The sequence below is a fragment of the Borostomias antarcticus genome (assembly GCF_949987555.1).
Source record: "Borostomias antarcticus genome assembly, chromosome: 4".
Classification (NCBI taxonomy): domain Eukaryota; kingdom Metazoa; phylum Chordata; class Actinopteri; order Stomiiformes; family Stomiidae; genus Borostomias; species Borostomias antarcticus.
In genome coordinates, this window is record NC_140237.1 from 33,814,764 (window position 1) to 33,842,365 (window position 27,602).

A 27,602-nucleotide genomic window follows, 5' to 3' on the forward strand; every position below is an offset into this window, starting at 1 on the left:
AGGTAGTGTTGTTGACAGGGAGCGAATGTCGAGGTCCCCACAGATGTTCAGTCGTCGGGCGCATATCTTCTGTGTAGTCCTCCTCCCAGGTAATGTAACCTTATCAGAAGTACATGTAGTGTACATGTAGTGTACTCATGTGTTTCCTTCATATTTTTACAATTGTGTGAATTTTTTCTCCTTTTCCTTCATATTGAAATAGTGTTCCTATTCGTACTGAATATAATCATCTATATAAATATACAGAGGTTATAAATGCGCCTAAAATATTAGGCACCTGAGACCCCCAAGCTCCATTCAGGGAATGTATGTGTTTCTATATGAGTACTGTGTGTGTGTGTGTGTGTGTGTGTGTGTGTGCGTGCATGTGAGAGAGAGAGAGTGTGTGTGTGTGTGAGAGAGAGAGAGAGAGAGAGAGAGAGAGAGTGTGTGTGTGTGTGTGTGTGTGCATACATGCGTGAGAGTGTGTGCATGTGTGAGAGAGTGTGTGAGCATGTGTGTGTGTGTGTGCATGTGTGTGTGTGTGTGTGTGCTAGGACCCTGAGACAGCAGGAGGCTGGAGAGAGAGACAGGCGGTCTGCACTCTCAGAGTGTGTAAATCTAAGGCTTCCATCCTGGGACAACGGAACCAGGAGAAACATCTCGTTCTGTGGAGAGACGGGCTTCGGGGAGGGAGGGAGGGAGGGAGAGAGAGAGAGAGAGAGAGAGAGAGAGAGAGAGAGAGAGAGAGAGAGAGAGCTCTAGCGGTCCAGGGTTCATCTCTGCCCATCCGTCCATCCACCCCTCACCCACGTTCTCCACGTTCTCCGCATGAAGAACCGCACTGCCGTGCTCAGTCTGGGGGGGGGGGGGGGGCGGGACTGAGCCATGCATGGGGACTGTGGCAACATGGCCGCCTCTTCAGTCTGCTTCCTACATGTCAATAAAACAAGTCTGTACCTACGGACTGAAACCGGCTCAGAGGAACATACTGCTGCTATGCCATCAAATGCATACCCGTACACACTAGCGCTAAAAATATATATACTGTATATATACACATATAAAACAATGGATCCAAAGTACCTATAAAAACTGAGTAGTGAAGAAGTAAATGAGATAGTGAAGTGCATAAAAAGAATTCTTTCTGTTACCCCAGGCTGAGAGAGGACAGTCTGTTGGGTGTGTGTGTGTGTGTGTGTGTCTCCTCCTACGGGCACAGATAGCTGTGCGCTGCTGAGGTAGGGTGGACCAGGCCGGAGCTGACGAAGGGGGCGGGCGAGGGGTGCAGCCCCGGGGGGAGGGCCTTTCCCGGCGGGGGGAAGCGTCTGGACTCCCCGTTCTCCAGGAGCTCCACCCCTCGCCGCAGGGGCTTGGGGGAGTGGAAGCCGTTGGTGAGCCCCACCCCCTGGCACGGCGCCGCGCTTGCAGTCAGCTGGGCCGCCGCCGCCGTCGTCACGGCCTCCGGCTGGCCGTTGTGATTGGCCAGGGGCTGCAGTGCGCGGGGCAGGGTGAGTGTCTCCGGGGCGTCGTCGGAGGGGGGCGAGGGGGTGTGGCCAGACGGGCTGACGGGGGAGTAGGTCCCCTCCGACAGGGATGGCCCTCGGGTACCGCGAGAGTCCTCCTCCGCCTCGGTCCCCGCCCCCTTCTCCGGCTCTGACAGCTCTGAGTGAACTATGACCTCCGCCTCCACCTGGTTGCTGCACAGCGACGAGCCCACGTGGTCCTCAGGGTCCACCTGGTAAATGGCAAAAACAACGTGAGTAAATAACAACAACAACAAAAAAAACCTCATGGCACGGCTAGTTTGGATGCAGCACAGGAAACAGAGTCACAGAATAACAACAGAGCAGAGTTCGCACAGAGGCGGAGACGCGGGGGTACGTATGCTAGCTAGATGCGGACACCTTGCCGTTCTCCATGAGGTTCTGGCCCAGGGTGGGGTTGAGCAGTGAGGGCGAGTCCTCCGTGATGGTGTCTCTGTACCGGGTGATCCGGTTGGCCCAGTTCCGACTCACCGAGCCGTTCCACGCCTGGAGGAGAAGGAGAAAAGACCCAGATGGAGCCGAAACCAAACACAGCGGCCCTCGTTTACGAAACGAACAGGAAAAGCGGGGGGGTGTGCGGTCATTTCCACGCACAGCGCTGCGTTAAGAAATTGAGACGTGAGCGGAGGCGCCTCGTGTGAACGCCAGTCTGAGAAGAACCATGAGACTGATTCTGACTGGCATCTAAGTACACAGCCACATATTCAGCACTTAAAAAGATGTAGCAAATGGTAAAATATTCTATTTTGTAAAGGCCCCGACTCTCATATATCAGTATAGGTATTTTCAAATGCTTTGCAATTAACGGGATGAACTGCTTTTTGGTGTAAGAGTATACTTTGTTTTCAGCCACCACGATCATAAACGCCCGATCCCTCGTACGCTGTGATTGGTGAGATACGAAGGTGTCATGAATCACACGTGAACACTGTCGCACCATCGTTTCTGCGCTCGGATCTGCATCGGTTTCTACGTTACATTGATAAATGAAGGCCAATAATTGTGAACCCCCCCCCCCCCCCCCCCCCCCCCGCAGTGTCCGGCTGCTCCCTGTCTGACCTTGGGCTCGGCGGTGTCCTCCGTGGCCCCGGCCTGCCCTATCAGGCTCTGTTCCTCCGGGGCCTCGGTCAGGAGCAGGCCGGGGTCCTGGCCACCCCCAGGGGGCATTAGCGTCTCCAGCTCGTGACAGTCGCTCCCGTCCGGCGCACCAGAGGGGGCGGGCCGGCCTCCTCGCCGGTACTGGGGGGTCAGAGTGGTGGAGTCCAGCCCCCCCGGCGCCTCCCTGGACAAGAGGGGGTTGGAAGTCACATTTCTGTTGGTTGAAATACTATCTCATGCGTCAAAAGAACACAAGGGATCCATTGTCATAGGCAGCCATTAAAAATAATTCTAGCCGCAAGTGTAATGAATGAAACCATTTTGAAATTTGATTCGGATCCAATGAGATTAAAAACCAACCGCCAAGAATAGAAGTCCATAGCTTGTATCAACGCACAGCTATTCAGAATTATTTACGCTGACTTACGAGGCATGCCAAATGTGCAGTGTGACACACACACAACAATGATCACTAATGCAAAATCATTCCTAAGTCTTAAACTATTAAGTCACATGACGTCGCTGCTCTGAGTGTTCAACACCATCCAGAGAAAGACGTGCATTGTGTTGTATAAGTGTAAAGTTAGATTCTTTTCTTCTTCTATTAGGATCTCTTTTAGCCATCGGCTAGTCTTCCAAGAGTCCTCAACTAAAACATACAGTACAATACAATAATGCAGAAGATACTACAATTCATAAATAGAATAATTCAAGAAAAAATAAGAAAAAGAAAGAAACATGATAGTAAATACAATAATAACAGTAAAATACAATAGTTCAAAAACACAGCTACTTACAAAATCACACATCTAAAATTATTGTAACAAAAGATTGTAAATTGTTATCAAAAGATTTGATTTGACTCTGTCCAGCTCGGCTGCCCGGAGGGAGGGGGTGGGGGGCAGGGGGGGGGGGGGGGGGGGGTTACCTGGCCTTGCCGTTGCGGAAGCTGACGCACATGCAGAGCAGGATGCACAGCAGCCCCAGACACACGCCCACTATAATGCCCGTCACGGCATGGATGTCCAGCTCTACACACACACACACACACACACATACACACACACGGGCGCATTCATTATTCTGCATCCTAACACACGTCTTGTACATAGACGTCTTTACGCACGCTCGACATACATCCTGTTACACGCCTGGGCGGACACGCACGCACACGCGCGCACACACACACTCGCTAACACGCACGCACACACACACGCACCCACACACACACCATACTTTCTGACACACATTTGTATACACACCCTATTTCCTGTTAAAACATCCGTATACAAACTCACCTTACTTCCTGTCAAACACATATACACACACATTACTTCCTGTTAAACACCAAGGAATCTAAAACAAAGGAACTGCCTGCCTTCACACAGATCGGTGCCGAGCGTGAAAACTTCCAGGTCGTCCGTCACTGCAGTGAGTGGGATCTCCTCGTTTACGACCGGTTATTTACGACCGATCATTTTAACAGCGTATAACCCCGGATGGCAGTTGTTATTGTTAGACAGTTGTTGTTTGACAGAACTGTACGTATTTAAAGAAAAGCATTCTTTATTACTTGGTCCTCTCAGCGGTCCAGAACATGTACCAATCCATCCCCAGGAGCTTGCTCGATCGCCTTGTTGAGAGGGGTCAGGGAAGAATTCTTACAGCTCACTTATCTGGCCCCCGGGTGATTACTGTTTTTTTGCTTCCCTCTGGAATATGTAGGGGTGGGATGTCTGCCCAACTCCCTTGTTCTCTGTAAAGCGCATTGTGTTGCCTCTGGGTATGAAATGCGCTATATAAATAAAGCTTTGATTGATTGATTGATCTTGAAGGGGAGCGCACGACAGAGAGCGCGCGAATGTGCGCATGCTCATATTATATAGTTGCTATCAAAACCGGACAACACCCCTATTACTACACAATAACAAGTAGTTCTGTGGCTCCATATTACATTAATCACTTACAGTATCAATCATCTTGAATTAATACACAACAGCAGTCATCTGTAATTTGTTGCATTGTTAACTAGCAAAATTGTATATAATGGTTGATGTTTATTTCCTCAGATAGCTGGTCAAGTAGTGGATGTCAAATAACTGTTCATGTAGGCTAATGGGCTGAACACAATTTGGTGATATAACGCTTAGCTAAATGTTTGTGGGTAAACCAATATCAAACGTTAGCTAGTTAATAGCGCAACTAATTAATCGCCGACGATTCTGCCATCCGGGGTTCTAAGCTGTTAAAATGGCTGGTCGTAAATGAGATGGCGGTCCCATTCACTTCAATGACGGCCGCACCTGAACGCTTTCACAATTGGCACCGTTCTGTGTCCACGCATGACGTGATGTCACTTCCTTCGTTTGACATTCCTCGTTAAACATGGGTGCACCATACTTCCTGTTACAGATCTGTATGCTCCCCATACTTCCTGTTACAGATCTGTATATATGCTCCCCATACTTCCTGTTACAGATGTGCATACATGCTCACCATACTTCTGGGGAGGAGTGTGCACATCCTTCACCGTTGAGTAAGGCCCCGCCCCCACCTCAGTGGCCGCTCCCATCTTGAAGAAGTATTGTGTTCCACTGGACAGACCCTGCACCTCCACACTTGTTATGGTCCCTGAGAGAGAGAGAGAGAGAGGGAGAGAGAGAGAGAGAGGGAGGGAGAGAGAGAGGTAGGGAGAGGGAGAGAGAGAGGGAGGGAAAGGGAGAGAGAGAGAGAGAGAGAGGGGGAGGGAAAGGGAGAGAGAGAGAGGGGGAGGGAGAGGGAGAGGGAGAGGGAGAGGGAGAGGGAGAGGGAGAGGGAGAGGGAGAGGGAGAGGGAGAGGGAGAGGGAGAGAGAGAGGGAGATAGAGAGAGGGGGGGGGGAAGAAAGAGAAAGAAAGAGAGAGACACACACACAGAGGTATTCAGTCATCAAGCCACATCACAGTCATGGGTTCATAGCCCATAGCCCGCACAGACACCAGACGTTAGCCCAGAGAGACGCCCACCATCCTGGGAGAGGTTTGACCACAGGTGCTCCGGCTGGCTCAGGTTGCCACTGTACAGGATCCTGTAGCTGGTGATGATGCCGTTAGGCTCCACCGGGGGGCGCCAGCTCACCAGCACAGAGGAGGAGTCCAGGGCGCTGAGTTGCAGCTCCGCGGGGGGCGTGGAGGGTCCTGGAGGCAGAAGGCCAGGGTGTGGGTCTCAGGTGACTGGGTATTGAACAGGCATAATGAGCGTTCTGTGCTGTTCTGGCCCCTCCCCTTCCCTCGCCCCCCCTCCTATCAGCGCTTGGCAGGCCTGATTGACAGGCACTCAGAGAGTTCTTGGCCAATGGGAGGAGCACACATCCGTCTCGGCATTTAAATACAGGCAATAACCTCCCTACGGTTTCTAACAACGAATCCCCTGTCTGTTAACCAGCCTCAAACACAATCCACTCAATCAATCAATCAATCAATCAATCAATCAATCAATCAATCAATCAATCAATCAATCAATCAATCAATCAATCAATCAATCAATCAATCAATCAATCAAATAACACACACACACACACACTTACACACTTACACACTCATACAAATACTCCCCCTCCACACACACACACACACACGTTAGTTCCAGCCACACCAGCGCATGGCGTGCCCCCTCGTCCGCGGGACTCACGGTCGGCCAGGGTGGACTGCTCCACGGTGCCGCTGAACGGGCCCACCACGCCCTCCCCGTTGGACTGCACCGCCAGCTCGTAGCTGGTGAAGGGCTTCAGCGGCCCCAGCAGGATCTCCTGGGCAGAGCTGGGACACACAGGCAAAGGGATGAGGGCCACATGAACAAGGGCCACTACTGCCTGCCCAGATAGCAAGCGGATCTGGGCCATATATGGGCCGGAACTAAGCCACAAGCGCAAGATCTGGCCTGTATATGGCCCAGATCCGCTTGCTATCTGGGTGTAGAGCTGCACACTCAAGACTCCACATCTGTTTATTGCTATGTCTATAAAACTGAGATACTAAGATAACCAAGATAAACTAAGATAAAACTGAAGTAATTGTTCTTGGAGCCAAAGAAGAGCGATTAAAAGTCAGCGCTCAGCTTCAGTCAGTAATGTTAAAAACCACAAACGAAGCCAGAAATCTTGGTGTAGTCATGGACTCGGACCTGAATTTCAACAGCCACATTAAGACAATTACAAAGTCAGCCTACTATCACCTGAAGAATATATCAAGGATTAAAGGATTTATGTCTCAGCAGGATCTGGAAAAACTTGTCCATGCGTTTATCTTCAGTAGACTCGACTACTGTAACGGTGTGATTAGGTCGCTCTAAAAAATCGATCAGATTCCGCTGACGCTGCAGTTCGAGTCCTAAGACTAAGACTAAGAAAGTGGATCACATCACTCCAGTTCTGAGGTCTTTACACTGGCTTCCTGTCTGTCAAAGAATATACTTTAAAATACTGCTGTTGGTTTATAAAGCACTGAATGGTTTAGGGCCAAAATATATTTCTGATCTGCTGTTACGTTACGAACCATCCAGACCTCTCAGGTCATCTGGCACTGGCCTGCTTTCTGTCCCCAGAGTTAAAACAAAACATGGAGAAGCAGCGTTCGGTTTTTATGCTCCACATATCTGGAACAAACTTCCAGAAAACTGCAGGTCTGCTCCAGTTATTTTAAATCAAGACTGAAGACTTTTCTTTTTGCTGCTGCTTTTTATTAAATCAAATAATTATTAATTTGTACAATACACTTTTCCTGCATTTTGTTTTAAATATCCTTTTATAATGTGTTTTTTTTGCATTTAATTTTATATGTACTTTTATAATGTGTTTCTTGCACTTTGTCTTGGTGCTTTTAATGTTTCATGCAAAGCAATTTAAATTGCCTTGTTACTGAAATGTGCTATACAAATAAACTTGCCTTGCCTATACTGTATGGCTCACACATCCTAGGAATTTGACTAGTGTGTGTGGGTGTAGTGTGTTGGATGAGCAGTGTCATGTACAGTGTGTGTGAGTGTAGTGTGTGTGAGTGCAGTGTGTGTGTGAGTGTAGTGTGTGTGAGTGCAGTGTGTGATGAGTGTAGTGTGTGTGAGTGCAGTGTGTGTGATGAGTGTAGTGTGTGTGAGTGCAGTGTGTTGGATAAGCAGCGTTATGTTCAGTATGAGTGATGAGTGTAGTGTGTGTGAGTGCAGTGTGTGTGATGAGTGTAGTGTGTGTGAGTGCAGTGTGTGTGATGAGTGTAGTGTGTGTGAGTGCAGTGTGTGTGAGCCTAGTGTGTGTGATGAGCAGTGTTATGTACAATGTGTGTGTGAGTGCAGTGTGTGTGAGCCTAGTGTGGTGGACGAGCATTGTTATGTACAGTGTGTGTGACGAGTGTAGTGTGTGTGAGTGCAGTGTGTGTGGTGAGTGTAGTGTGTGTGAGCCTAGTGTGTTAGATCAGCGGCGGTGTTATGTACAGTGTGTGTGCGGTCAAGGTTTGCGTAACAATCCGAGGTCGTGTGCAAGTGTCCGGAGGGGGGGGGGGCGCCCCCCCAGGGCGCGTTGGGTGGGGGCTAGACTGGAGGCAGGCGCTGCGCGTGACGGCTGTCTTGTTGGGGGGGGGGTGGGGATAGGGTGGGGGGGGGGGCGCGTTGGGGGGCGTGGGGGCGCCGTCATCTGACCTGGTGTAGTAGGAGACCAGCGGGGTGGGGGGTGGGGATGGGGTGGGGGGGGGGCGCGTTGGGGGGCGCCGTCGTCTGACCTGGTGTAGTAGGAGACCAGCGAGGCGTTCCGGAGGCCTGCCGGGCTGCAGCGGACGGTGTAGTTGATGATGCGGACGGTCCTGAAATGCGGCGTCTCCCAGCGCAGCCAGATGGACCTGGAGCTGTTGGCCGTGGCATGGACCCCACTGGGGGGCAGGGGGGGGAGGCTGTTCTCAGGGGGGGGTCCTGAGTACACACACGCGCGTACACACACACACACACACACAGACAGACACACACACAGACACAGATACAGACACACACACACACACATACCAATGTTATTAAAGTTAAAGAAAACTAACAAAAAAACGAAAACTAGGTGTGAAAAAATATTTTTGTTAACTGAAAAAAACAACAACTAGGCTTTACAACTTAAATAAACTGAAATTATAGAGAAAATGTCTTTAGTTTTAGTCTTTTTCATTTCATACATAAGCCTACTATTTTGGGTGGATATGAAATCTATCCTCCAATTATTTTTAGCTTTGCCTCAGCGCAGAAGTAACCTGACGTGCGCCAGATGGTTTGTTTCACACGGAGTGAAACAATGTGAGTTTGTGAGATCAGGGGCCTCATTTATCATTGTAGCTACGCCTTTTTTTACACGGTCTTTTCCGCGATTTCTGGCGTACGCCCTCTTCCCCCCCCACAGCGCGATCTATCAAGCAAAAAGGGCGTATATTTAGTCGCCTTTTTACACGCTTTTGTACGACACCTCTCGACTCGGCGTACCGATTAAGACAGGTTTTTACACCCTTTTTGAACACAGGGGGAACTGGCGACTCCGGTGGTGCGTCGGTGAATTACAATGTTTGATGGAGAGGGGAAGAGCGAGAGTTTATAAACGCACAATCATGTAGGCCAATAGCCCAATTCAGCACAAACATGTAGCCTCTCAATGCAATACCGTGTCCTCTAACCGTCTCATTAATGGTCCGATATGGATTTGTTCCCCAAACTGAACCTATGCGCTGTCCCAAACCTTTCTGCGCAATATGTCACACACCTAATGCAGGCACTCCATCAAACAGCAATAGTAGACCAATTCGATTGTCATTAATATGTGATCATGTGGACCCATTTGCTCTTTGGTAAGCATATAAATGACAGTCCTCCTGTGCGTAATGCGAGCCAAAATGAATCCGGCGCTACTCGGCCTACTGGCCGAGATAGAACTCCAAAGAGGTGGCGGCGATGGCGACTGCACCTACATATTGATAAGGGCACCATCAGTGAATGAATACGTCTATGTGAATCGCAAAAATGTGCACACTATAAATAGCCAAATCATATGTGACGCAAACATGCTCATCACAAGTGTAGTGGCACGGTGGCCTGGCTCCACACATGACTCATTCATCCTGGCGCACAGCAGGGTAGGGGCTAGACTGGAGGCAGGCGCTGCGCGTGGCTGTCTTGTTGGTAAGTGCATATGCCAAGATACATACTTATTTTTCTAAACTTTAATCTTTATTAGCATTTTCCATCCATACAACGACAATATAATAAAACACTATAAAAACTAACAATAACAGCTTATGGGTACTTCCATCAAGTCACAATGTAGCCATTTTCTCTATCTCAAATATTACAATTTCAATATTAGTGGTATCATCACACTTCCTTCTATAATCCATCCATTTTTCACATCTCCCTTCAAACTTTCCTTCCTGCATCCTCAATGCATGTGTGAACTTCTCCATAACATAAATCTCCTCCACAACACCCAGCCACTGCTCCTTGGTTGGGGGTTCCACCTTATACCAAGCCCTCGTTATTGTCCTTTTACTAGCAACCAATAGTACTTTCACTAGATATCTGTCCCCTCCTTGTGCATCATCCTGTGTTATGTTTGCCAAGATATATATTCAAAGCTGATAAGAATGAGAACCAGTCAAGACCCCACCACAAAATGAGGACCCAAGCCCTCAGCCCCCTCCCCGTCATGAGGGTTACCAGCGGGGCCAAAGGGCCCGCACTGAGGTCATGTGCCAGCTATGAAGACACAAACAAGTAAGGTTCACATTGTTACCATTTTATTGTCTGTTGGTGGGTGACTGTGTGAGGTGTGTGAGTACGTTTGTGAGTGAATGTGTGAGGTCCGTGAGTGTGGTAGTGAGTGACTGTGTGAGGTCCGTGACAGCATGTGTGAGGGAAGGAAGTGCAGTGAGGATGTCCTGTTGGCTCTGGTGGTGTAGTGTGGTGACCTCCACCAACTGCTGCACAACTGCCCCAATCCCTTCTGCCATGTCCCTCTGGGCCTCTAGGGTCATGAGCCTCCAGCACAGCGTCTGAGAGGAAGCCCAGACGGTTTCCCTCAGGGACCCTTGAGGCAGGGACGCTGGCAGCCGGAGGTGGAGGCGTGGGCGGTGGAGGCCGGCGCGCTGGAGGTGGAGGCACTGGAGGTCATGGCGCTGGAGGTGGAGGCTGCAACCGGCGGGGGCACGACCGTCAGGTCAAGGACCACTGCAGACTCCCCCTCCTCTGAGTCCCACCCCACATCAGAGTCTGGGGAAACAATTTCAGTCATTTTCTTTGAGTTTGTCTGTAAACTTTATTTTCCATTAAACATTTTATTGTGTAGCCATATTTATTTGATATGTGTTTCTGTTGGCAGCCAAATAAATGCTTAAGTGTGATTTACCGGGTGATTTAGATGAGAGTCTTAATTTCCCAGAGGGGAAAATGGTTAATGTGATCCAACATTATGAAGTGATCATCTGTGTTATCATTCCCTGTTTTTGGTCCTAAATCAATCATAGCCTACCACAGAACGTGTGGAATGTTTGCTTTCCTCACAGCCACATAATACAGAATGTCCAAGTAGCCTACACCAAATATAGGATGCACAAAACATAGGTCTACAGTAGGCTACCTAAACTGTAGGAGCAATCAGACAAAGTTAGGCTAGTACAAATACCTTTCGAAGATGATTGTTTTCCTCGCGTGGACCTCACCAGCAAGCACATGCACCTCCGTCTCCGAAAAGTTTCTCTTCTTTCCGCGTTTTTCCATAAATGTAATTGTCTTGCCTTTGCTCCATGCTATGTTATATGTCGGTTCCTTCCGGTGAACCACGTTGTGCGTTGTCATAGTTTTCACCATATATGGTTGAATTTGGGCGTGTAGAGGGCGGAACATGAGGCGCGTTCACGTCCGCACTCTTCTAGGACACCGTGGGAGAGAAATCGGCGCAGCAGCGTGTACGCCAGGTTTGATAGATCCGAAAAGCGTGTAAATATTCTCGTCGTACGCGGCAGTCCGCCCTTTTCTCGTTTTTGTCGTACGCCATCTTTTACACCTGAATTTACACGCTCTTTGATAAATGAGACCCCAAGACAGTCTCACAAGGCAGGACGAGAAAAAAACTAAAACTAATACTGAAACTAATAAAAACTTAATTAATACTAGGTATTTTCTAAAAAATGTAAATAAACTAGCAAACCTGCTTTAAAATGAATTAAAACTAAACTGTAATTGAAAACAAAAAGTTAAAACAATATATAGAGATTCAGTTTGAGATTCATCACACACTGTAGAAATCGTACTCATTATTGCACCTTGTATGATCGGGTTGGATGGTCTGCATTGTCTACTCGTAGACTTATTCATTGGTACATCATTATCTATAAGGCAATTTTTGGTCTTGTTCCTTCTTACCTCTGTGCCTACATTATACAAAAAAGTACTGGGAAATACTCCTTAAGATCACAGGACTTCTTGCTGCTGTCTGTTCCCAAAGTCCGAACAGAAAAGGGGAAAATGGCTTTTAGTTATTCGGCTCCTTCTGCCTGGAACATGTTACAAAATGATCTCAAACTTGAGGAGCAGGTCTCAATCGATGTTTTTAAATCCACTATGAAGGTTTTAGAGGTGGATTTAACAGTATATTCATGTTTTTAACTAGCGTATTGCCATATAGCCAAATCACCAAGTCACATGTGTAAATTGTATTATTGTTGCATCTCTGAGTTTTCTGTTGTATTTTCCGTCTGTAACTCTGTGTTTGGATTGCACTGCTGCCGTCTTGGCCAGGTCTCTCTTGAAAAAGAGATTTTTAATCTCAATGGGACCTTTCCTGGTTAAAAAAAGGCTAAATAAAATAAAAAAATATATAAAAATAAAAACTAATGAAAAAAGCTAAACTATTATAACCTTGACGCACACACAAGTGCGCGCGTGGGTGCAAGTGTGGTGGATAGTGAGCTGATTTGGCACATACTGTACATCAACGTGGATACCTGCTTGCAAACCATTACACACACATGCGCGCGCACACACACACACACACACACACACACACACACACACACACACTTCTCACCTGGGCCACTCTTCTCTGTCCTACCCTTCCAGATAGCAGGATAGCCGTCGGTCTGCCTGTTGAAGGCCCACACCTTGACCTCATACTGGCGGTCAGCAACTGACAAGGACACACACACACACACACACACACACATAAACAGAACTACACACACTACACGTATATCACTGCTACGTATCTATGGGGTGTGAAAATCTTGGACCTGAGCATGTATGCGTGTGTGTGTGTGTGTGTGTGTGTGTGCGTGCGTGTGAGATGTGTGGCGGTATGTGTGTGTGATGTGTGTTATGTGTGTGTGTGTGAATGTGTGTGTGTGTGTGTGTATGCATGAGATGTGTGTCGGTATGTGTGTGATGTGTGTTGTTATGTGTGTTGTTATGTGTGTGTGTGTGTCTTACCCAGACCGGTGACCTCATGATGCCTGACCCTCTTGCGGAACTTGATGGTGTGGGCCTCAATCCTCCTCTTGGGCCCCTCGGCCTCCACCTCCCTGCAGAAGAGCTTGTAGCCGGAGATCTGCGTGTGATTGGGCGGGGGCTGCCATGTGACCTGGAGGGCGTTCATTTTGGCTCTGACCTTCAGCTCCGTGGGGGCGAAGATCACTGGTGGAAGACAACAGCAGGAAAGGCCCTGAGTATGTGTGATGTGTGTGTGTGCGTGTGTGTGTGCGTGTGTGTGCATCTCAAGGTCTCACCGTCCAATACACTAGTATGTTACCAGCTCTTAGGGCTAGGTATCGAGTCGAATTTCAAGAATCGATTCCGATTCACAAGGTTCAGAATCGATTATCACGATTCAATTCGATTTGATTCGATTCAATATCGATTCGGTTAGTGTTACTAAAACCAGTTTTTTTTTTTTTGCTGTAACCTTAATTACATGACTGCCAAGTTACGCAACACATCAATACTAGGGCTGGGTATCGATACTGATTTCCAAAAATGAATGAATGAATGAATCATTGAATGAATTAATGAACTATTCATTCCTTCATTTATTCATTAAATAAAAGATCGATTTTGGGATTCATGAATCGATTCTGAATCATTTGATTCAGAATCGATTTAGAATTGATGAATCAATTTTTTTAACCCAGCCCTACCAGCTCATATTCGGGAGCTCTGCGTCTTCTGTGTCTCTATGGCTCAAGGTCTTCGTCTCTGAATGGACGGTCGTTTTCTCTTCCTCCGTCTCCTTCGGCTGGGTCTTCATCTGAGTGTCACGTCTCCTTCGTCTGGGTCTTCATCTGAGACGTCTCCTTCGGCTGGGTCTTCATCTGAGTGTCACGTCTCCTTCGGCTGGGTCTTCATCTGAATGTCATGTCTCCTTCGGCTGGGTCTTCATCTGTGTGTCACGTCTCCTTCGGCTGGGTCTTCATCTGAGTGTCACGTCTCCTTCGGCTGGGTCTTCATCTGAGTTGTCACGTCTCCTTCGGCTGGGTCTTCATCTGAGTGTCACGTCTCCTTCGGCTGGGTCTTCATCTGAGTGTCACGTCTCCTTCGGCTGGGTCTTCATCTGAGTGTCACGTCTCCTTCGGCTGGGTCTTCATCTGAGTATCATGTCTCCTTCGGCTGGGTCTTCATCTGAGTATCATGTCTCCTTCGGCTGGGTCTTCATCTGTGTGTCATGTCTCCTTCGGCTGGGTCTTCATCTGAGTATCATGTCTCCATGAGGCAAATTTTTCAGCGTGTGTGTGGGAGGCGGCCTATTCAACGCACGGTGCCGAACAGGTGACACTGAACACGATCTCCTTTCAGCGATACCGCCCCCTCCAGTCCCCCTCTGCCTCTCTGACACCGCTGAGATGAAAGGGTTTTCTTTTGGTGTGTGTGTGTGTGTGTGTGTGTGTGTTTGTGTGTGTGTGTGTGTGAGAGAGAGAGAGGGAGACAGAGAAAGAGAAAGAGAAATATGGACATGGAGAGACAGAGAGAGAGAAAGAGAGAGAGAGAGAGAGAGAGAGAGAGAAAGAGAGAGAGAGAGAGAGATTCTTCTTCTTCGTATGGGTCGGTTGTTGCTTCCTCTATCCTTTTATCCACTATCCTTTTACCACCCTGAGCCTGGGTGAGGGGGGTCACCTGGGCTATATATCCGGGCACTCCTCCAGGAGTCACGTCACCGTTTCGTCATCCACGACCGTCAGGCCACGCATAACCATTGGGTGCCCGATATATCGGACAGTCCTGGATGACGTTGTCTGCGGTTTCTTCCTCGGCGCCACACTCGCACGCCGCACGGAATGCCAAGCCTCATCTGTGCATCGATGAGCGGAAGTGTCCGACGCCGGTCCGGAGACGGTTAATCCTCAAACCGCGCCGGTCTGGGTAAGTCCATCCCGGGAGGGGAAGGACCGGCGGCCGGGATGAAATCACGGAGTCTGGAGGTGTTCGCCTCCCACTCCGCACGCCAGGTGTAGTCTGCCCATCCTGCCTCGCTGATGTTAAGATCTCTGCATTGCTGCAGGAGATCCCGTGCGGCGCAAAAGGGTGTCTCCACTTGAGACGCCGGGGAGGCTCCGCTGTCGTGGAGCAGGTGGTTAGGCTCCACGGCCCGGCAGGCGAGACGTACTGCGGTTCCCGTGCGGCGGAGGCCAGCGGGCTGGATGCCTGCGAGGATGGGAAGGTTGTCCACAGGAGTGGGACGCAGGCATCCTGTCACGATGCGCGAGTCTTCGTTGATAGACGGATCGACGAGGCGGGTGTGAGCGCTGCGGCACCAGACCGGTGAGCAATATTCACCGGTGGAGTAGACGGGGGCTAGAGCTACCGATAGAGATGTGCGTCATGATCAATAGATCTATTTACCCATGCTGTGGTTGAAGAGCGCCGGGGTGTGGTGCTGCGCCCACTCGGAGGGCACGCCGAAACCCGCGGCCGTGCCAGCTGCCATCCTCAGACGGTAGGCCTGGTTGGGGAGCAGCTCCCTCAGGGTGATCTGAGTCTCGTTCCCCGCCACTTCCACGGACAGCACGCGGTCCTCTGAGGGGAACACACACACACACACGCGCACACACACACACACACACACGCATTAAGTACACTGCCATGAGAGGCCAGGCATGACGCACAACCACCTGTTTCATGCTAGTATCAACAACTCATTGTGTGTTAAAAGTTAAATGTTTGAGTTCACCATTTTGGACTTTAGGGACTATTCTCAGCAAATGCATAGGAGCTAAGATGAGGATAAGATGATGTTTTATTTTTCATATTGAAGAAAATTTAACCCTGTCCCTGTCTGTGGTTCGGTCATACATGCTCTGAACCCCCTTAAGTGAAAAAAAGTCTCCCTCAAAGCTAAGAGACAAAACTACTGTAAAAGCAAGCAAAACCAAAATATGTGTGAAAGCTCTGATGTACATCAAGCTCATGAAGGCCAATACAGGTTAAAACAATCTCTCTTACCTGCACCTGCTGTCCTTCCCCTCTCTCTCCCTCTCTTTGTCTGCCTGTCTCAACCATTTCAACATATTACTGCATGAGGTTAATGTAACTTTCAACACTAGCTTTTCAGAGAACACCATAAGCAGTTACTTAAAAAAATAATGTAGTCGCTGTACTGGACTTAACCATTACAGAGGCTACATATTTAATTAAGGTTTTGCCACAGACTGAACAATTGATTTTGATTGATTCAAACCACTTATTTGCAGATGAACAAATTCTCATAACCTTCTCTGTTTACACAATAAGAAAACATGTCATCACTAAGCCTTTTATAAAACCTCACCTCATTCCTCGCTTCTGCTGCTGCCTTCCTACTCCTAAAAATATGGTTGCACTGATCTAAGATAAAGCATTTAATCGGTTGGAGGTCAGAGAGATGGATCCCTGAATATCCCTGAGCTGAAGATCTTGATATAAACAAACTGTTTCCATACTGTAGCTATAAGGAGCTATGTTTGCTAGCCAAACAGCCTGGCCTTCATAGCTTATGTAGTAGGCTGAAGCTCAGCTAGTCAAACGTTCTGATTCAAAAATCATTTGCTGATTTAATCATACCCATTGTTTAATTTCATAAAGTTTGCTATTTTACCCACATGACTGAGACTACTCATGAGGTAAGCCATCCTCAAATTCAAAGCTGGTGGAGGTAACCTGCTCTACAAAAGATAATCACACCAATGAATATGGATAATCCAATCCACCATCCAGCTGTTTCCAATATTGAGTGAGTCTTACATGAACCTGACACACGAGACGATTAGAATGCATATCACGCAGACGATATTGGTCAAGTCTGACGTAATCACGCTCATTCACTTTCATGCACTTCCAAACGCAAAAACCATGACAGTGAAAAGCAATGAGTCTGGTTATGTTGAGTTTGTAATTCCGATAGCATATTCGGCCTGTTATTTTTTTATTATTTTGGTTCATGAACGGTATTATTATCGCGATCTTTTAACAATGGAGACAAATGGCCACTTCCACATTCTCTCACTTGATTACATCAGACTTGACCAACATGGCCGCTGCGTGAGATATGCTCGTTCTGCAGGCACTCTCTACAATAGAAGTCAATGGGGCAGACGTTAACCAATTATAGCCTCTAGTCTACATGTCAGGTTCATGTAAAACCTCGTCAAAAAAGTGAACATATCCTTTAAATAGAGAGATACTGTATCTAACTAAAATGGCAGGAACCTCTGTATGTCTATCTGTCACACACATTTGTGTCACACCCGAGAACCAGGCACTGTATGAACATTTGGCAGGTGTATTGCTCAGGACCCAAGGAAGTGCAGTGTGCACTGTGAAATTGTTTGGATCAGAAGTTCTTGAGAAAGCTGGAAAAAATCTGCCCATTTTGTCCCGTTGCGAACATGGACACTAGGAGCCATAGCCGCTCTCGAGAAAGTTGATTTAGCTAACGGTAGTAGCTAAATTACACACAAAAACAATGTTTATATGTGCGTTTGCTATTATTGTGAGGAAACCTGGGTAATGGACATGATATTGATATTATATGAATTTGTTATTAATGTGTATTTTCACAACTAAGTAACTAACTTACTCAGAATGTGATTGTCATTATACAAATAGCGAATTGCGCTAATGCAAAGCTAATCAACTAACTAACAGCTAACCAACTGTCTGAGAGGGCTGGAACTCGCAGTGCATACTGGGAACTGAAGTCCTAATGTTGATATATGTTATATACATTACAAATGAATGTTGTAGGTTAATTGACTTGGCAAAAAGATCTTTACTGAGTTGATTTGTTAAAAAAACTAAGGAAGAGGAGTTGTTTCAAGTAGCCTATTATATGAGTAAATTCATTTTATTAGTGCATTTAAGAAAAATCTAATAATGCACAGCAAGAGCCTTTATAAGGAATGTTATGAGTTATACAAGCGTGGGCATGGGCACCGAGAGGCACTGCCCACAATGCAGCAGGCAATACTGTGTGTATCTATCTCGCGGGGGCACCGGCGTCAGCCATTAAACCTCTGGAACTTGTCCAGAAAGCTGCTGCTCGCCTGGTGTTCAACCACCGCAAGTTCTCCCACACAACTTCCCTCCTCCGTTCCCTACACTGGCTCCCTGTAGCGGCTCGCATCCGGTTTAAAACTCTGGCACTAACCTACAGGGCAATGAAAGGAACAGCCCCCTCCTACCTCCAGGCCATGGTCAAACCCTACATCCCCTCCCGACCACTACGCTCTGCTACCTCAGGGCGACTGGTTGCCCCGTCACTCCGAGGCTCCTGCGGTCGATCGACACGGTCACGGCTCTTCTCTGTCCTGGCCCCGCAGTGGTGGAATGAACTGCCCACTGATGTCAGGACAGCAGAGTCGCTGCCCATCTTTCGTCGCAGGCTCAAAACTCATCTCTTCAAGAAGTACTACAACAATCCTCCCACCTAAGCACTTATTATATTATATTGCACTGTACTTTAGATTGTGATTCTTGCACTTTGCCTTCAGCACTAGATTATGCTCTTAGTCACTTGTTTGTTTTAGAAAGAAGATGCACTTGTGAGTTCTGGCAAGTAGTAGTACATTGGCTCTTCCTACGTTAAATGCAATTATTGTTAGTCGCTTTGGATAGAAGCGTCTGCTAAATGACTGTAATGTAATGTAATGTAATACAAGCGTGGGCATGGGCACCGAGAGGCACTGCCCACAATGCAGCAGGCAATACTGTGTGTATCTGTTTCATTTCACCTTATTCCACCTACACACATTCCTTCTCCATATGTATTTTTTTCTCACCGTCAAACTTAACTCAACTCAAGTCAAGTGGAGTCAATTCTACAGATGACTGTGGGAGGCAGCTAGATGCATCCGAGCGCGCGAGCGATCCTGAAGCAGCAGCTGGTGGGAGGGTATGGTATGAGGCCAGTATACCACCGGTTGTGCTGCGGTCACATGCTCGAGGCGCAGCTGGTATAAGTACTCTAAAAACTATTCAGTTTGGAAGTAAACATCTCTGCTGTCGTTCCTCTACAATGGAGCGCTTTTCTGTAATGCTGTTGTGCTTCCCAATTTGCAGCTGCTGTGCATTCTCCCGATGCTTTACGCTTTTGTATTTGTGCGTTTGTGTTGTATGGTTTAATTTTGTGTTGTATGATTTTGTATTCACGCTGTATGATTTGTATTTGTGTCGCAATGATGTCACGCTGTGTCTGTTATTGTCCACGTCAGAGACAGCGGGCGGGGGGGGGGGGGGGGTGTAAATGGTAAATGACTGCACTTATACAGACCAGCGCTTTTATCCAAAGCGCTTTACAATGGCCTCTGATTCACCCATTCATTCAATTTGGGGTTCAGTGTCTTCCCCGAGGACACTTCAACATGTGGACAGGAGGTCCCCCTGGATTCGACCCTCCGACCGCTGGACGAGCCGCGCTACCTCCTCTCTCCTCCCCCCTCTGGGTGCTACGGGGTGCTCACCCTGTCCCAGCGCGCAGTAGTCGATGCGGTAGTGGGTGACGGCCCCCCGGCTGTGCTGGGTGGAGAGAGGCAGCCACATCACCCGGATGTCCGTGGGAGAGGTGCTGAGTAGAGACAGCTGAGGGGGGGCGCTGGGCACTGGGGGGGAGGGAGGGGGTGGGAGGAGGTGGGGGGAGGAGGAGGGGGGGGACGGCAGGAGACGCGGTTAGTTAGGAACTGAAGCCACAGGAACATCCGTCCTCTAACACAACTACCGATACAGGCCTCAGCGCGCGCACACACACACACACACACGCACACACAATGACACACACACACGCCCATGTGTCGCTATATAGAAAATTGAGAGAACAGCGGTGATTAAACATGCTGACTCATAGAGGCTGTTAAGTTATTCTTAAGAGGGTTCCAGTCAGGCAGTTCCGACCACACACACACACACACACGCTAGTGTTGTCACGATACCAATATTTGACCTGCGATACTATACCAGCCAAAGTATCACGATACCAAGTAGTATCACGATACCGCAGCATTTACATTTTTATTTTATTTTTATGAACGTGCAATGTATTTACACTACATTACAGTACAGTGTAATCACTTTTTATGAGTGGTGCATGAATAACATGCATTTAACGCATTACATTGTAACTCTACAGGTAAGATATTATGCAGATTATGAATTATTAATATTCAATATTTAAAAAGCATATCTAACAACAGAATCAGCCATGTATACACACAAGTGTAGTATCACCAACCACCAGTAAAGGTCAGCGGAGGGCAACTGGGTTTTGGTCGATGGCAGTGACATCAACATGCTTTATCTAGCTTTCACAATAGTTTAAATCGCGAAACATTCTAGAGTCATGAACAGAATTGGAGGTGCATGACAATGAAGAGGAGCAAAAATGCACATCAAAAGTTGTAGTGACTGTGGGAGACGAGCTTGTACAAGAAGAGAAGGTGAATAAGTTCACAACTCAACACTACACCACGCAAGCTTGTAAGCAAAACAGGAAAACAGTGCTGTTGTGGAGTCCCCAACAGGAGTTTTTTTGGTCTTTCTTCCCAACAGGAGTATTTTACATTTAGAAAAGGAGCACTTATTTTACACTTAGAAAAGAACAGAGTCAGGACACATCTGAAACACTCAAGGGGCTAAGAACAGTGCAGACCGTGAGACATAACCCATTGTTATGCAGGCTCCTGACCAAGGCATCACAGTGCCACCAGACACTCAAGAGTTAGAGCAGGGGTTCCCAAACTTTTCCATGCCAAGGACCCCCAAATAACTGTAGCATCTGGCTGCGGCCCCCTAGCCTGGCAAGGTTGACCTGAGCTCACATTCTGTTTCTCTCCGCATTTGCGAATAGCAAATAGGGTCTGGCGATGCCAAGCTAGCGGCCCCCTATTACAAGATGGCAAAAATCCAAAACTTTTTTTTTTCCAAAATCCCCAAAGATTTTCTAAGGCAGAGATATATATATATATATATTTATTGTCATTCAGTGAAACACACATCACACGGTGTAGGGAGGCGACAACGCCGAAATACACACACGAATGGAAGTGTCCACCAATGAAATTCTTCTCCTGCTCTTAACCCATCCCATCGTCCTTCCCCCAAGGGCAGCTGGGAGCAGAATAGGCAGCGTTTTTTTTTATCTTATTTTTTATCTTATCTCATCTTATTGTTGATGCATAGAAGCCATCTTGATTTGATGTCTGCAGCTGTGGTTGGATCAGGTCATGGAACACCCCCCACACCTGAGTAAAATGGAGGAAATCCAAGTTCATTTCACGTATTTTGACGTTGAACGATTTTGACATTGAACTCGGAAAATCCAATGTTTCTGATGCAACTGGAATGCAGCATAGATTTTTTGAGGGAAGTATATCGTTTCGGGGATTTCCAGTATAAATTTATCCATACTATGAAAAATGTTGATGTAGTATACTAGAAATATTTTTAAAATAGTAGCCTACGTACTACGGCCTTAGTATGGGTATTCGGACACGGCCGTGGACTGCCTATGAAAATCTGACCAAGCTCCACAATTGAATGGAAAACATATGTGAAAGCAATGGAATCACATGGCTGCAAACGACACCAAAGTGGGCTCAGGCTAACGGGGTGGTTGAGCGCCAAAACACATCACTGATGAAAAGGATCAGAGTCTCACAGACAGAAGGTCTGGATTGGCAACATGAGCAGAGGAAGAATGTGACCGTGTGTAGTAATGTTGTCACGATACCAATATTTGACCTGCGATACTATACCAGCCAAAGTATCACGATACCAAGTAGTATCACGATACCGCAGCATTTAAATTTTTATTTTATTTTTATGAACGTGCAATGTATTTACAGTACATTACAGTACAGTGTAATCACTTTATATGAGTGGTGCATGAATAACATGCATTTAACGCATTACATTGTAACTCTACAGGTAAGATATTATGCATATTATGAATTATTAATATTCAATATTTAAAAAGCATATCTAACAACAACAACAGAATCAGCCATGTATACACACAAGTGTAGTATCACCAACCACCAGTAAAGGTCAGCGGAGGGCCACTGGGTTTTGGTCGATGGCAGTGACATCAACATGCTTTATCTAGCTTTCACTTTAGTTTAAGTCAAAACCAGATCAAAAGACCAAATGTCAAGAGGTGGATATCATTGGATTATCGTTGGATTCGTCTCAGCCTACATAATCTAGCTGACATTATTTTAAGGAGTTTGGAGTTGGAATAAGAGGACGACAAATTTAATTCAACAGCTGTGCATGACGACATGACAGCGGGTAGGCTAACGTTACTTCATTAGCTCGCCAGCTGGCTAGCATTGGCTGGCTAGCTAGCAACAGCAGCACACGCTTTAGCTAAGAGCTTTATTCATACATTTTGTAATGTTAGCTAATGGCAAGAACACTGCTAGTTATAACAAATAAAGTCATACTAACCTCATTAGCTCGTCTGTATTCCAGTGCAAGGTCTGGATGACGAGATTGTAGATGCTTTATTAAGTTTGATGTGTTGCCTCCTTTTGCCTGTACGGCATTGCTGCATCGCCTGCACAACGGACGGCCATCATCTATAGTGTTTCCTTGTTTATATGGTTTAAAACCAAAATAGTTCCATTTTAAACTTTTAGAGTTATGTTTCTTCAATAATGTTACATTTGATGGTACGGACTCAGAGCTAGGGAACGCTTCTGACATTACGATAGCCTACTGAGAACAAGACTGGCTCGCGCCCAGGCATACAGATAACGTCAGTAGCCTATGTATTGTGACTGCGGAGTTGCATGTGTGCGCGAGACAACACATTGGGAGCTGCACAACGGTGTCGTGAGCCAGTCTTGTCATTAGCAGAAACCAGTGAATTTGGGAACAGAGGTAACATTTTCCCCCTGCCGTGTTCAACGGTAGTACCGTATTCCACGGTAGTACCGTTGTATAGATTATAGTATAGTTGGCACCGTGACGTTTTGGCACCGCGGTAGACCGTTGGTACCGGTATATCGTGCAACACACACACACACACACACACACACACGTCCTTCCCGTCTTCCTGGACTCACCATCCTCCAGCGTCTCGGCCGTGACGGGCAGCGAGGGCCGGCTGGCTCCCTTGGGGGAATAGGCCACCACATAGAAGGTGTAGGCCGTGTGCGGCTGCAGCTCCTTCACGTGCAGCTCTGTGGTGTCGTTGTTCAGCGCAAACTGGTACTCAATGTTGTCTGTACCTGGGGAGGGAGGTGGGGGGGGGGGGTTAGACAGTAAGCCCTGACAACCTCTCCTGATACTGGCTCCAACACTTCCCTGAGCTGACCTACAAATTGTAGCTTTAAGTTCGTTAATTCTGCTTTAAGTTCGTAAATGCAGCTTTAAGTTCGTTAATTCTGCTTTAAGTTCGTAACTGCAGCTTTAAGTTCGTAAACGCAGCTTTAAGTTCGTAAATGCAGTTTTAAGTGCATTAATGCTGTTTTAAGTTCGTAAATGCAGTTTTAAGTTCGTTAATGTAGTTTTAAGTTCGTAAATGCAGCTTTAAGTTCGTAAATGCACTGCTTGACAGTGTTGTCTCCACATTCGGACTGATTCTTTTTCTCGCTCTCTCACACACACACACACACCTGCGGCGCATTGGTAGTGGACAGAGTAGCCGATGATCTGGTCACTGTTGTGCTCGGGCTTGTCCCAGATGAGCAGGGCGGTGGTGCTGGAGAGGGGCGTGGCCGACAGGTGGTGGGGCGGGCTGGGAAGCCCCTCCCTCACGATGACCGACAGCTTGGCGGTGGCGCAGGCCGTGCCCAGGCTGTTGTCGGCGATGCACTGGTAGTAGCCGGCGTCGTCCGTGCCCACCTGGTTGATGATGAGCACGCCGGGGCCCTGCGTCTTCACCCGACCGTTGGACCGGACGGGGCGGCCGTTCTTCAACCAGCGCAGGGCCGGCGGCGGCTCCCCGGAGCTGTTGCACACGAACCGGGCCGTGTTCCCCCGGGAGAGGGACACCGTCTCTGGGGGCTGGAGGATCACGGGAGGGGCTGGAGGGGGGGGGGGGGGGGGGGAGGGGGGTAAGATGAACTTAATTGTCTGTTTAATTTACATTTGTCTTTGGCACTCTGGCAACACAGTATGAAAGACAATAAAAAGACTCCTGTCTCCTCTCCTCTCCTCCTGTCTCCTCTCCTCCTGTCTTCTCTCCTCTCCTCCTGTCTCCTCTCCTCCTGTCTCCTCTCCTCTCCTCCTGTCTTCTCTCCTCCTGTCTTCTCTCCTCTCCTCCTGTCTCCTCTCCTCCTGTCTCCTCTCCTCTCCTCCTGTCTTCTCTCCTCCTGTCTTCTCTCCTCTCCTCCTGTCTCCTCTCCTCTCCTCCTGTCTCCTCTCCTCCTGTCTTCTCTCCTCTCCTCCTGTCTCCTCTCCTCTCCTCCTGTCTTCTCTCCTCTCCTCCTGTCTCCTCTCATCCTGTCTTCTCTCCCCTCCTCCTGTCTCCTCTCCCCTCCTCCTGTCTCCTCTCCTCTCCTCCTGTCTCCTCTCCTCTCCTCCTGTCTCCTCTCCTCCTGTCTCCTCTTCTCCTGTCTCCTCCTGTCTCCTCTCCCCTCCTCCTGTCTCCTCTCCTCTCCTCCTGTCTCCTCTCCTCCTGTCCAAATTCATCCCATTGATTTTTCTGGTTCTTAGCGCTGAATTCTGAGGAAAGGTCACTCACTTCAAAATGACTGTTTTGTTTCATAGTGGTGTTTCAAATTGCCACTTCACAAGAGCTTCTGTTTCTTGGCATATTAAGCACATCGGTCTGGTGCTCGTTGGAGGGAGGATGAAGGCCTATTTTTCAATTCATCATTCATTCAATTTCGAACCATTCATCTTTGAATTGCCTATTTTCACTGTCAACATTTCTTTTGGCCACTTTTGAACATGCCATTTTAGCTACTCTTAAAAATAACTGAGGTTAAAACTAACGCCAGGCTAGCTGCTAGCTAGCTAACTACAGATGAACCTAGCGTTAACTGCGCTGTCAACTCATCTGCACTGTCAACTCACGTGACCCCAGGGTTGCCAGATTGGACTGACAATCGCCCAACCGCCCAATGGAATCAAAGGTAGCCTACATGGGTGGAAAACCTCCAAATCTGGCAACACTGCCAACGTCAATCAATCAATCAATCAATCAAAGCTTTATTTGTATAGTGCATTTCATACCCAGAGGCAACACAATGCGCTTTACAGAGAACAAGGGAGGAGGGCATACGACCCACTCTCTACATATTCCAGAGGGAAGCAAAAAAACAGTAATCACCCGGGGGCCAGATAAGTGAGCTGTAAAAATTCTTCCCTGACCCCTCTCAACAAGGCGATCGAGCAAGCTCCAATCAAAGAGTCAAAGAGTCTGGACTTTGAGGATGGATGCACTATAATATGTCCCTGTTTAGTCCCCTCTTTCAGCAGAAGGCAATCATTATTTCTTGTATCCATTCTTCATGGCTAGTGGGACCTTAAGTCTCCTGCTAGATGCATCAGCTGGAATGATGGATGAAGGGAATGTGTGTGGTCATAGGGGACAGAGAAAGGCTAGTTGAGAGAGAGAGAGAGAGAGAGAGAGAGAGAGAGAGAGAGAGAGAGACTGGAGAGTGCGAGACACCCTTGAGGGAACGTGAGAAGCGCAAATATTATTTATTCTTGCTGGCCAGCCTCTATTTCCTTTTATTTATGAGTTAATGGTTGAGTTTGTTACCTGTCACGGTAAATGACATTCACTCTCACTGTCAATCTGTTCCTGTTGTGTTGCTTTTAATTGTGACGATGTATGATTTACGTGTGCTGCAATCAAAATCGGCCTACGGGGACAACAAAGAAAGTGAACTTGAACTCGATCTCCTACCGGGCACGTGCAGCTCGGCGGCAGCAATGACGAACTCGCGCGTCTTGGGCTTGTTGGCGCGGCAGACGTAGACCCCCGCGTGGTGCCGGCGCGTGTCTCGGATCACCAGGTTGGTCTGCAGGACGACCACGTCCGTGGCGATGGGCTTTCCGTCTGCGTCCGGGGGGGAGAGATAAACGGCGAGGAGGTGTCAGATGCCGACGGATCGATGCAACGCAAACATGACAGCTGTCCGGGCAACATCACAGAAGACACAAGTAGCATCTTTTTCATATTGCCTCTGTTAACCTCCGGCCTCGTGTGCTGAGATACAGAAAAGTTATTATCGGCCTGCATTAGCCCTGCTCCACCAGCAGGGGCCCCTGTGAGACCCCAGGCTCAGGATGGAACGATGGTTTTGTCTTGGCTACGTTCCTCTTGTGGAGAGCCGGAGTCTAAAGAGGAGGAGAAGCTGACAATCGTGACGGCAGGAGAAGTGTAGCTGCTTCTCATGGCGTCAATCTCACTATCACCACTTTGTTTACAAGGAGGCATGAAACTAGACTCACCATGGAAGTCAGACAGTTCGCCCATCCATGTCTTACATACTGTACAGATAACTTAATAATTCCCTTACAGGGTTGCTTTTTCGCCACAGGCAGTTACACACAACACACACCTGGGTGAGAGCTGATCACAGCTATATTATCAAATCAAATCAATCTTTATTTGTGTAGCGCATTTCATACACAGAGGCAACCCAATGCGCTTTACAGAGAGAAATGGGAGGGTGGGCATAGGTCCCACCACCCCTACATATTCCAGAGGGAAGCAAAAAAACAGTTTCACCCGGGGGCCAGAAAAGTGAGCTGTAAAAATGATTCCCTGACCTCTCTCAGCGAGACGATCCAGCAAGCTCCTGGAAAATGTTTGTCTATTGGCTAAGAACATATACAGAGCAGTGAACATGGGCTAAATACTTCATAAGACAGACATGACTAACAGGAGAGTGCACAAATAGTTACAGAGAAGTTGCCTACATGGTCGGCCATTATGTGTTAGCTATCCCTGTAGTCTCTAATATATAGGATTACATACATGTACGATTACAGAATGATGAGGATGAGATATATCAGGCCACTTAATGAGGCAATAGAGAGCGGATGATACAAGACTCACATAACACAAGCCTAGTGCCGCTGGAATGATGATGGTCGTCTTACCCAGTCTACTCCAGGACACCAGTGGTTTGGGCTGGCCCTGGGCCATGCACTCCATCACCGCGGGGCGACCCATGACCACCGTGGCGTTCTGGGGCGGCGCCACGATCGTCACCTCGTTCAGCGTCTGGGGAGGCCCTGGGGACGACGGCAACACACACACACACACACACGGGTCAACACGGACACATATGGCCGTCCCACTGGAGCCTCTCTCGTCTCTCGTGGGCGTAACTCTCAGACCAGCCACCGGGGGGCAGCGGTGAGCTCTGTACGTCCAGCCAGTCCACCACAGGTCATGACTCTCAGGAGAGGTGAGTAACCCTCGGTCACAGAGGACATTTGACACAGACGCGAGGAGAGACGTGAGGAGAGACGCGAGGACAGGCAGGCACGCACACCGCTTTATCTTAACCAC

At 48.0% G+C, this 27,602-nt stretch overlaps 1 protein-coding gene across 1 annotated transcript in view; it reads right to left on the reverse strand.

Annotated features, from left to right (window-relative positions):
• Positions 1–1,009: 1,009 nt before the first annotated feature.
• Positions 1,010–27,602, reverse strand: part of igdcc4 (immunoglobulin superfamily, DCC subclass, member 4) — a 55,928-nt gene continuing 29,335 nt past the window's right edge. The window contains 16 exon segments of the mRNA XM_084436815.1: positions 1,010–1,717; positions 1,887–2,012; positions 2,586–2,808; positions 3,553–3,655; positions 5,121–5,255; positions 5,629–5,799; positions 6,293–6,420; positions 8,368–8,554; positions 12,696–12,794; positions 13,094–13,297; positions 15,497–15,670; positions 19,591–19,728; positions 23,191–23,355; positions 23,743–24,153; positions 25,986–26,138; positions 27,188–27,322. Coding sequence (XP_084292941.1) covers positions 1,190–1,717; positions 1,887–2,012; positions 2,586–2,808; positions 3,553–3,655; positions 5,121–5,255; positions 5,629–5,799; positions 6,293–6,420; positions 8,368–8,554; positions 12,696–12,794; positions 13,094–13,297; positions 15,497–15,670; positions 19,591–19,728; positions 23,191–23,355; positions 23,743–24,153; positions 25,986–26,138; positions 27,188–27,322 — 3,080 coding nt within the window. The 3' untranslated portion in view covers positions 1,010–1,189.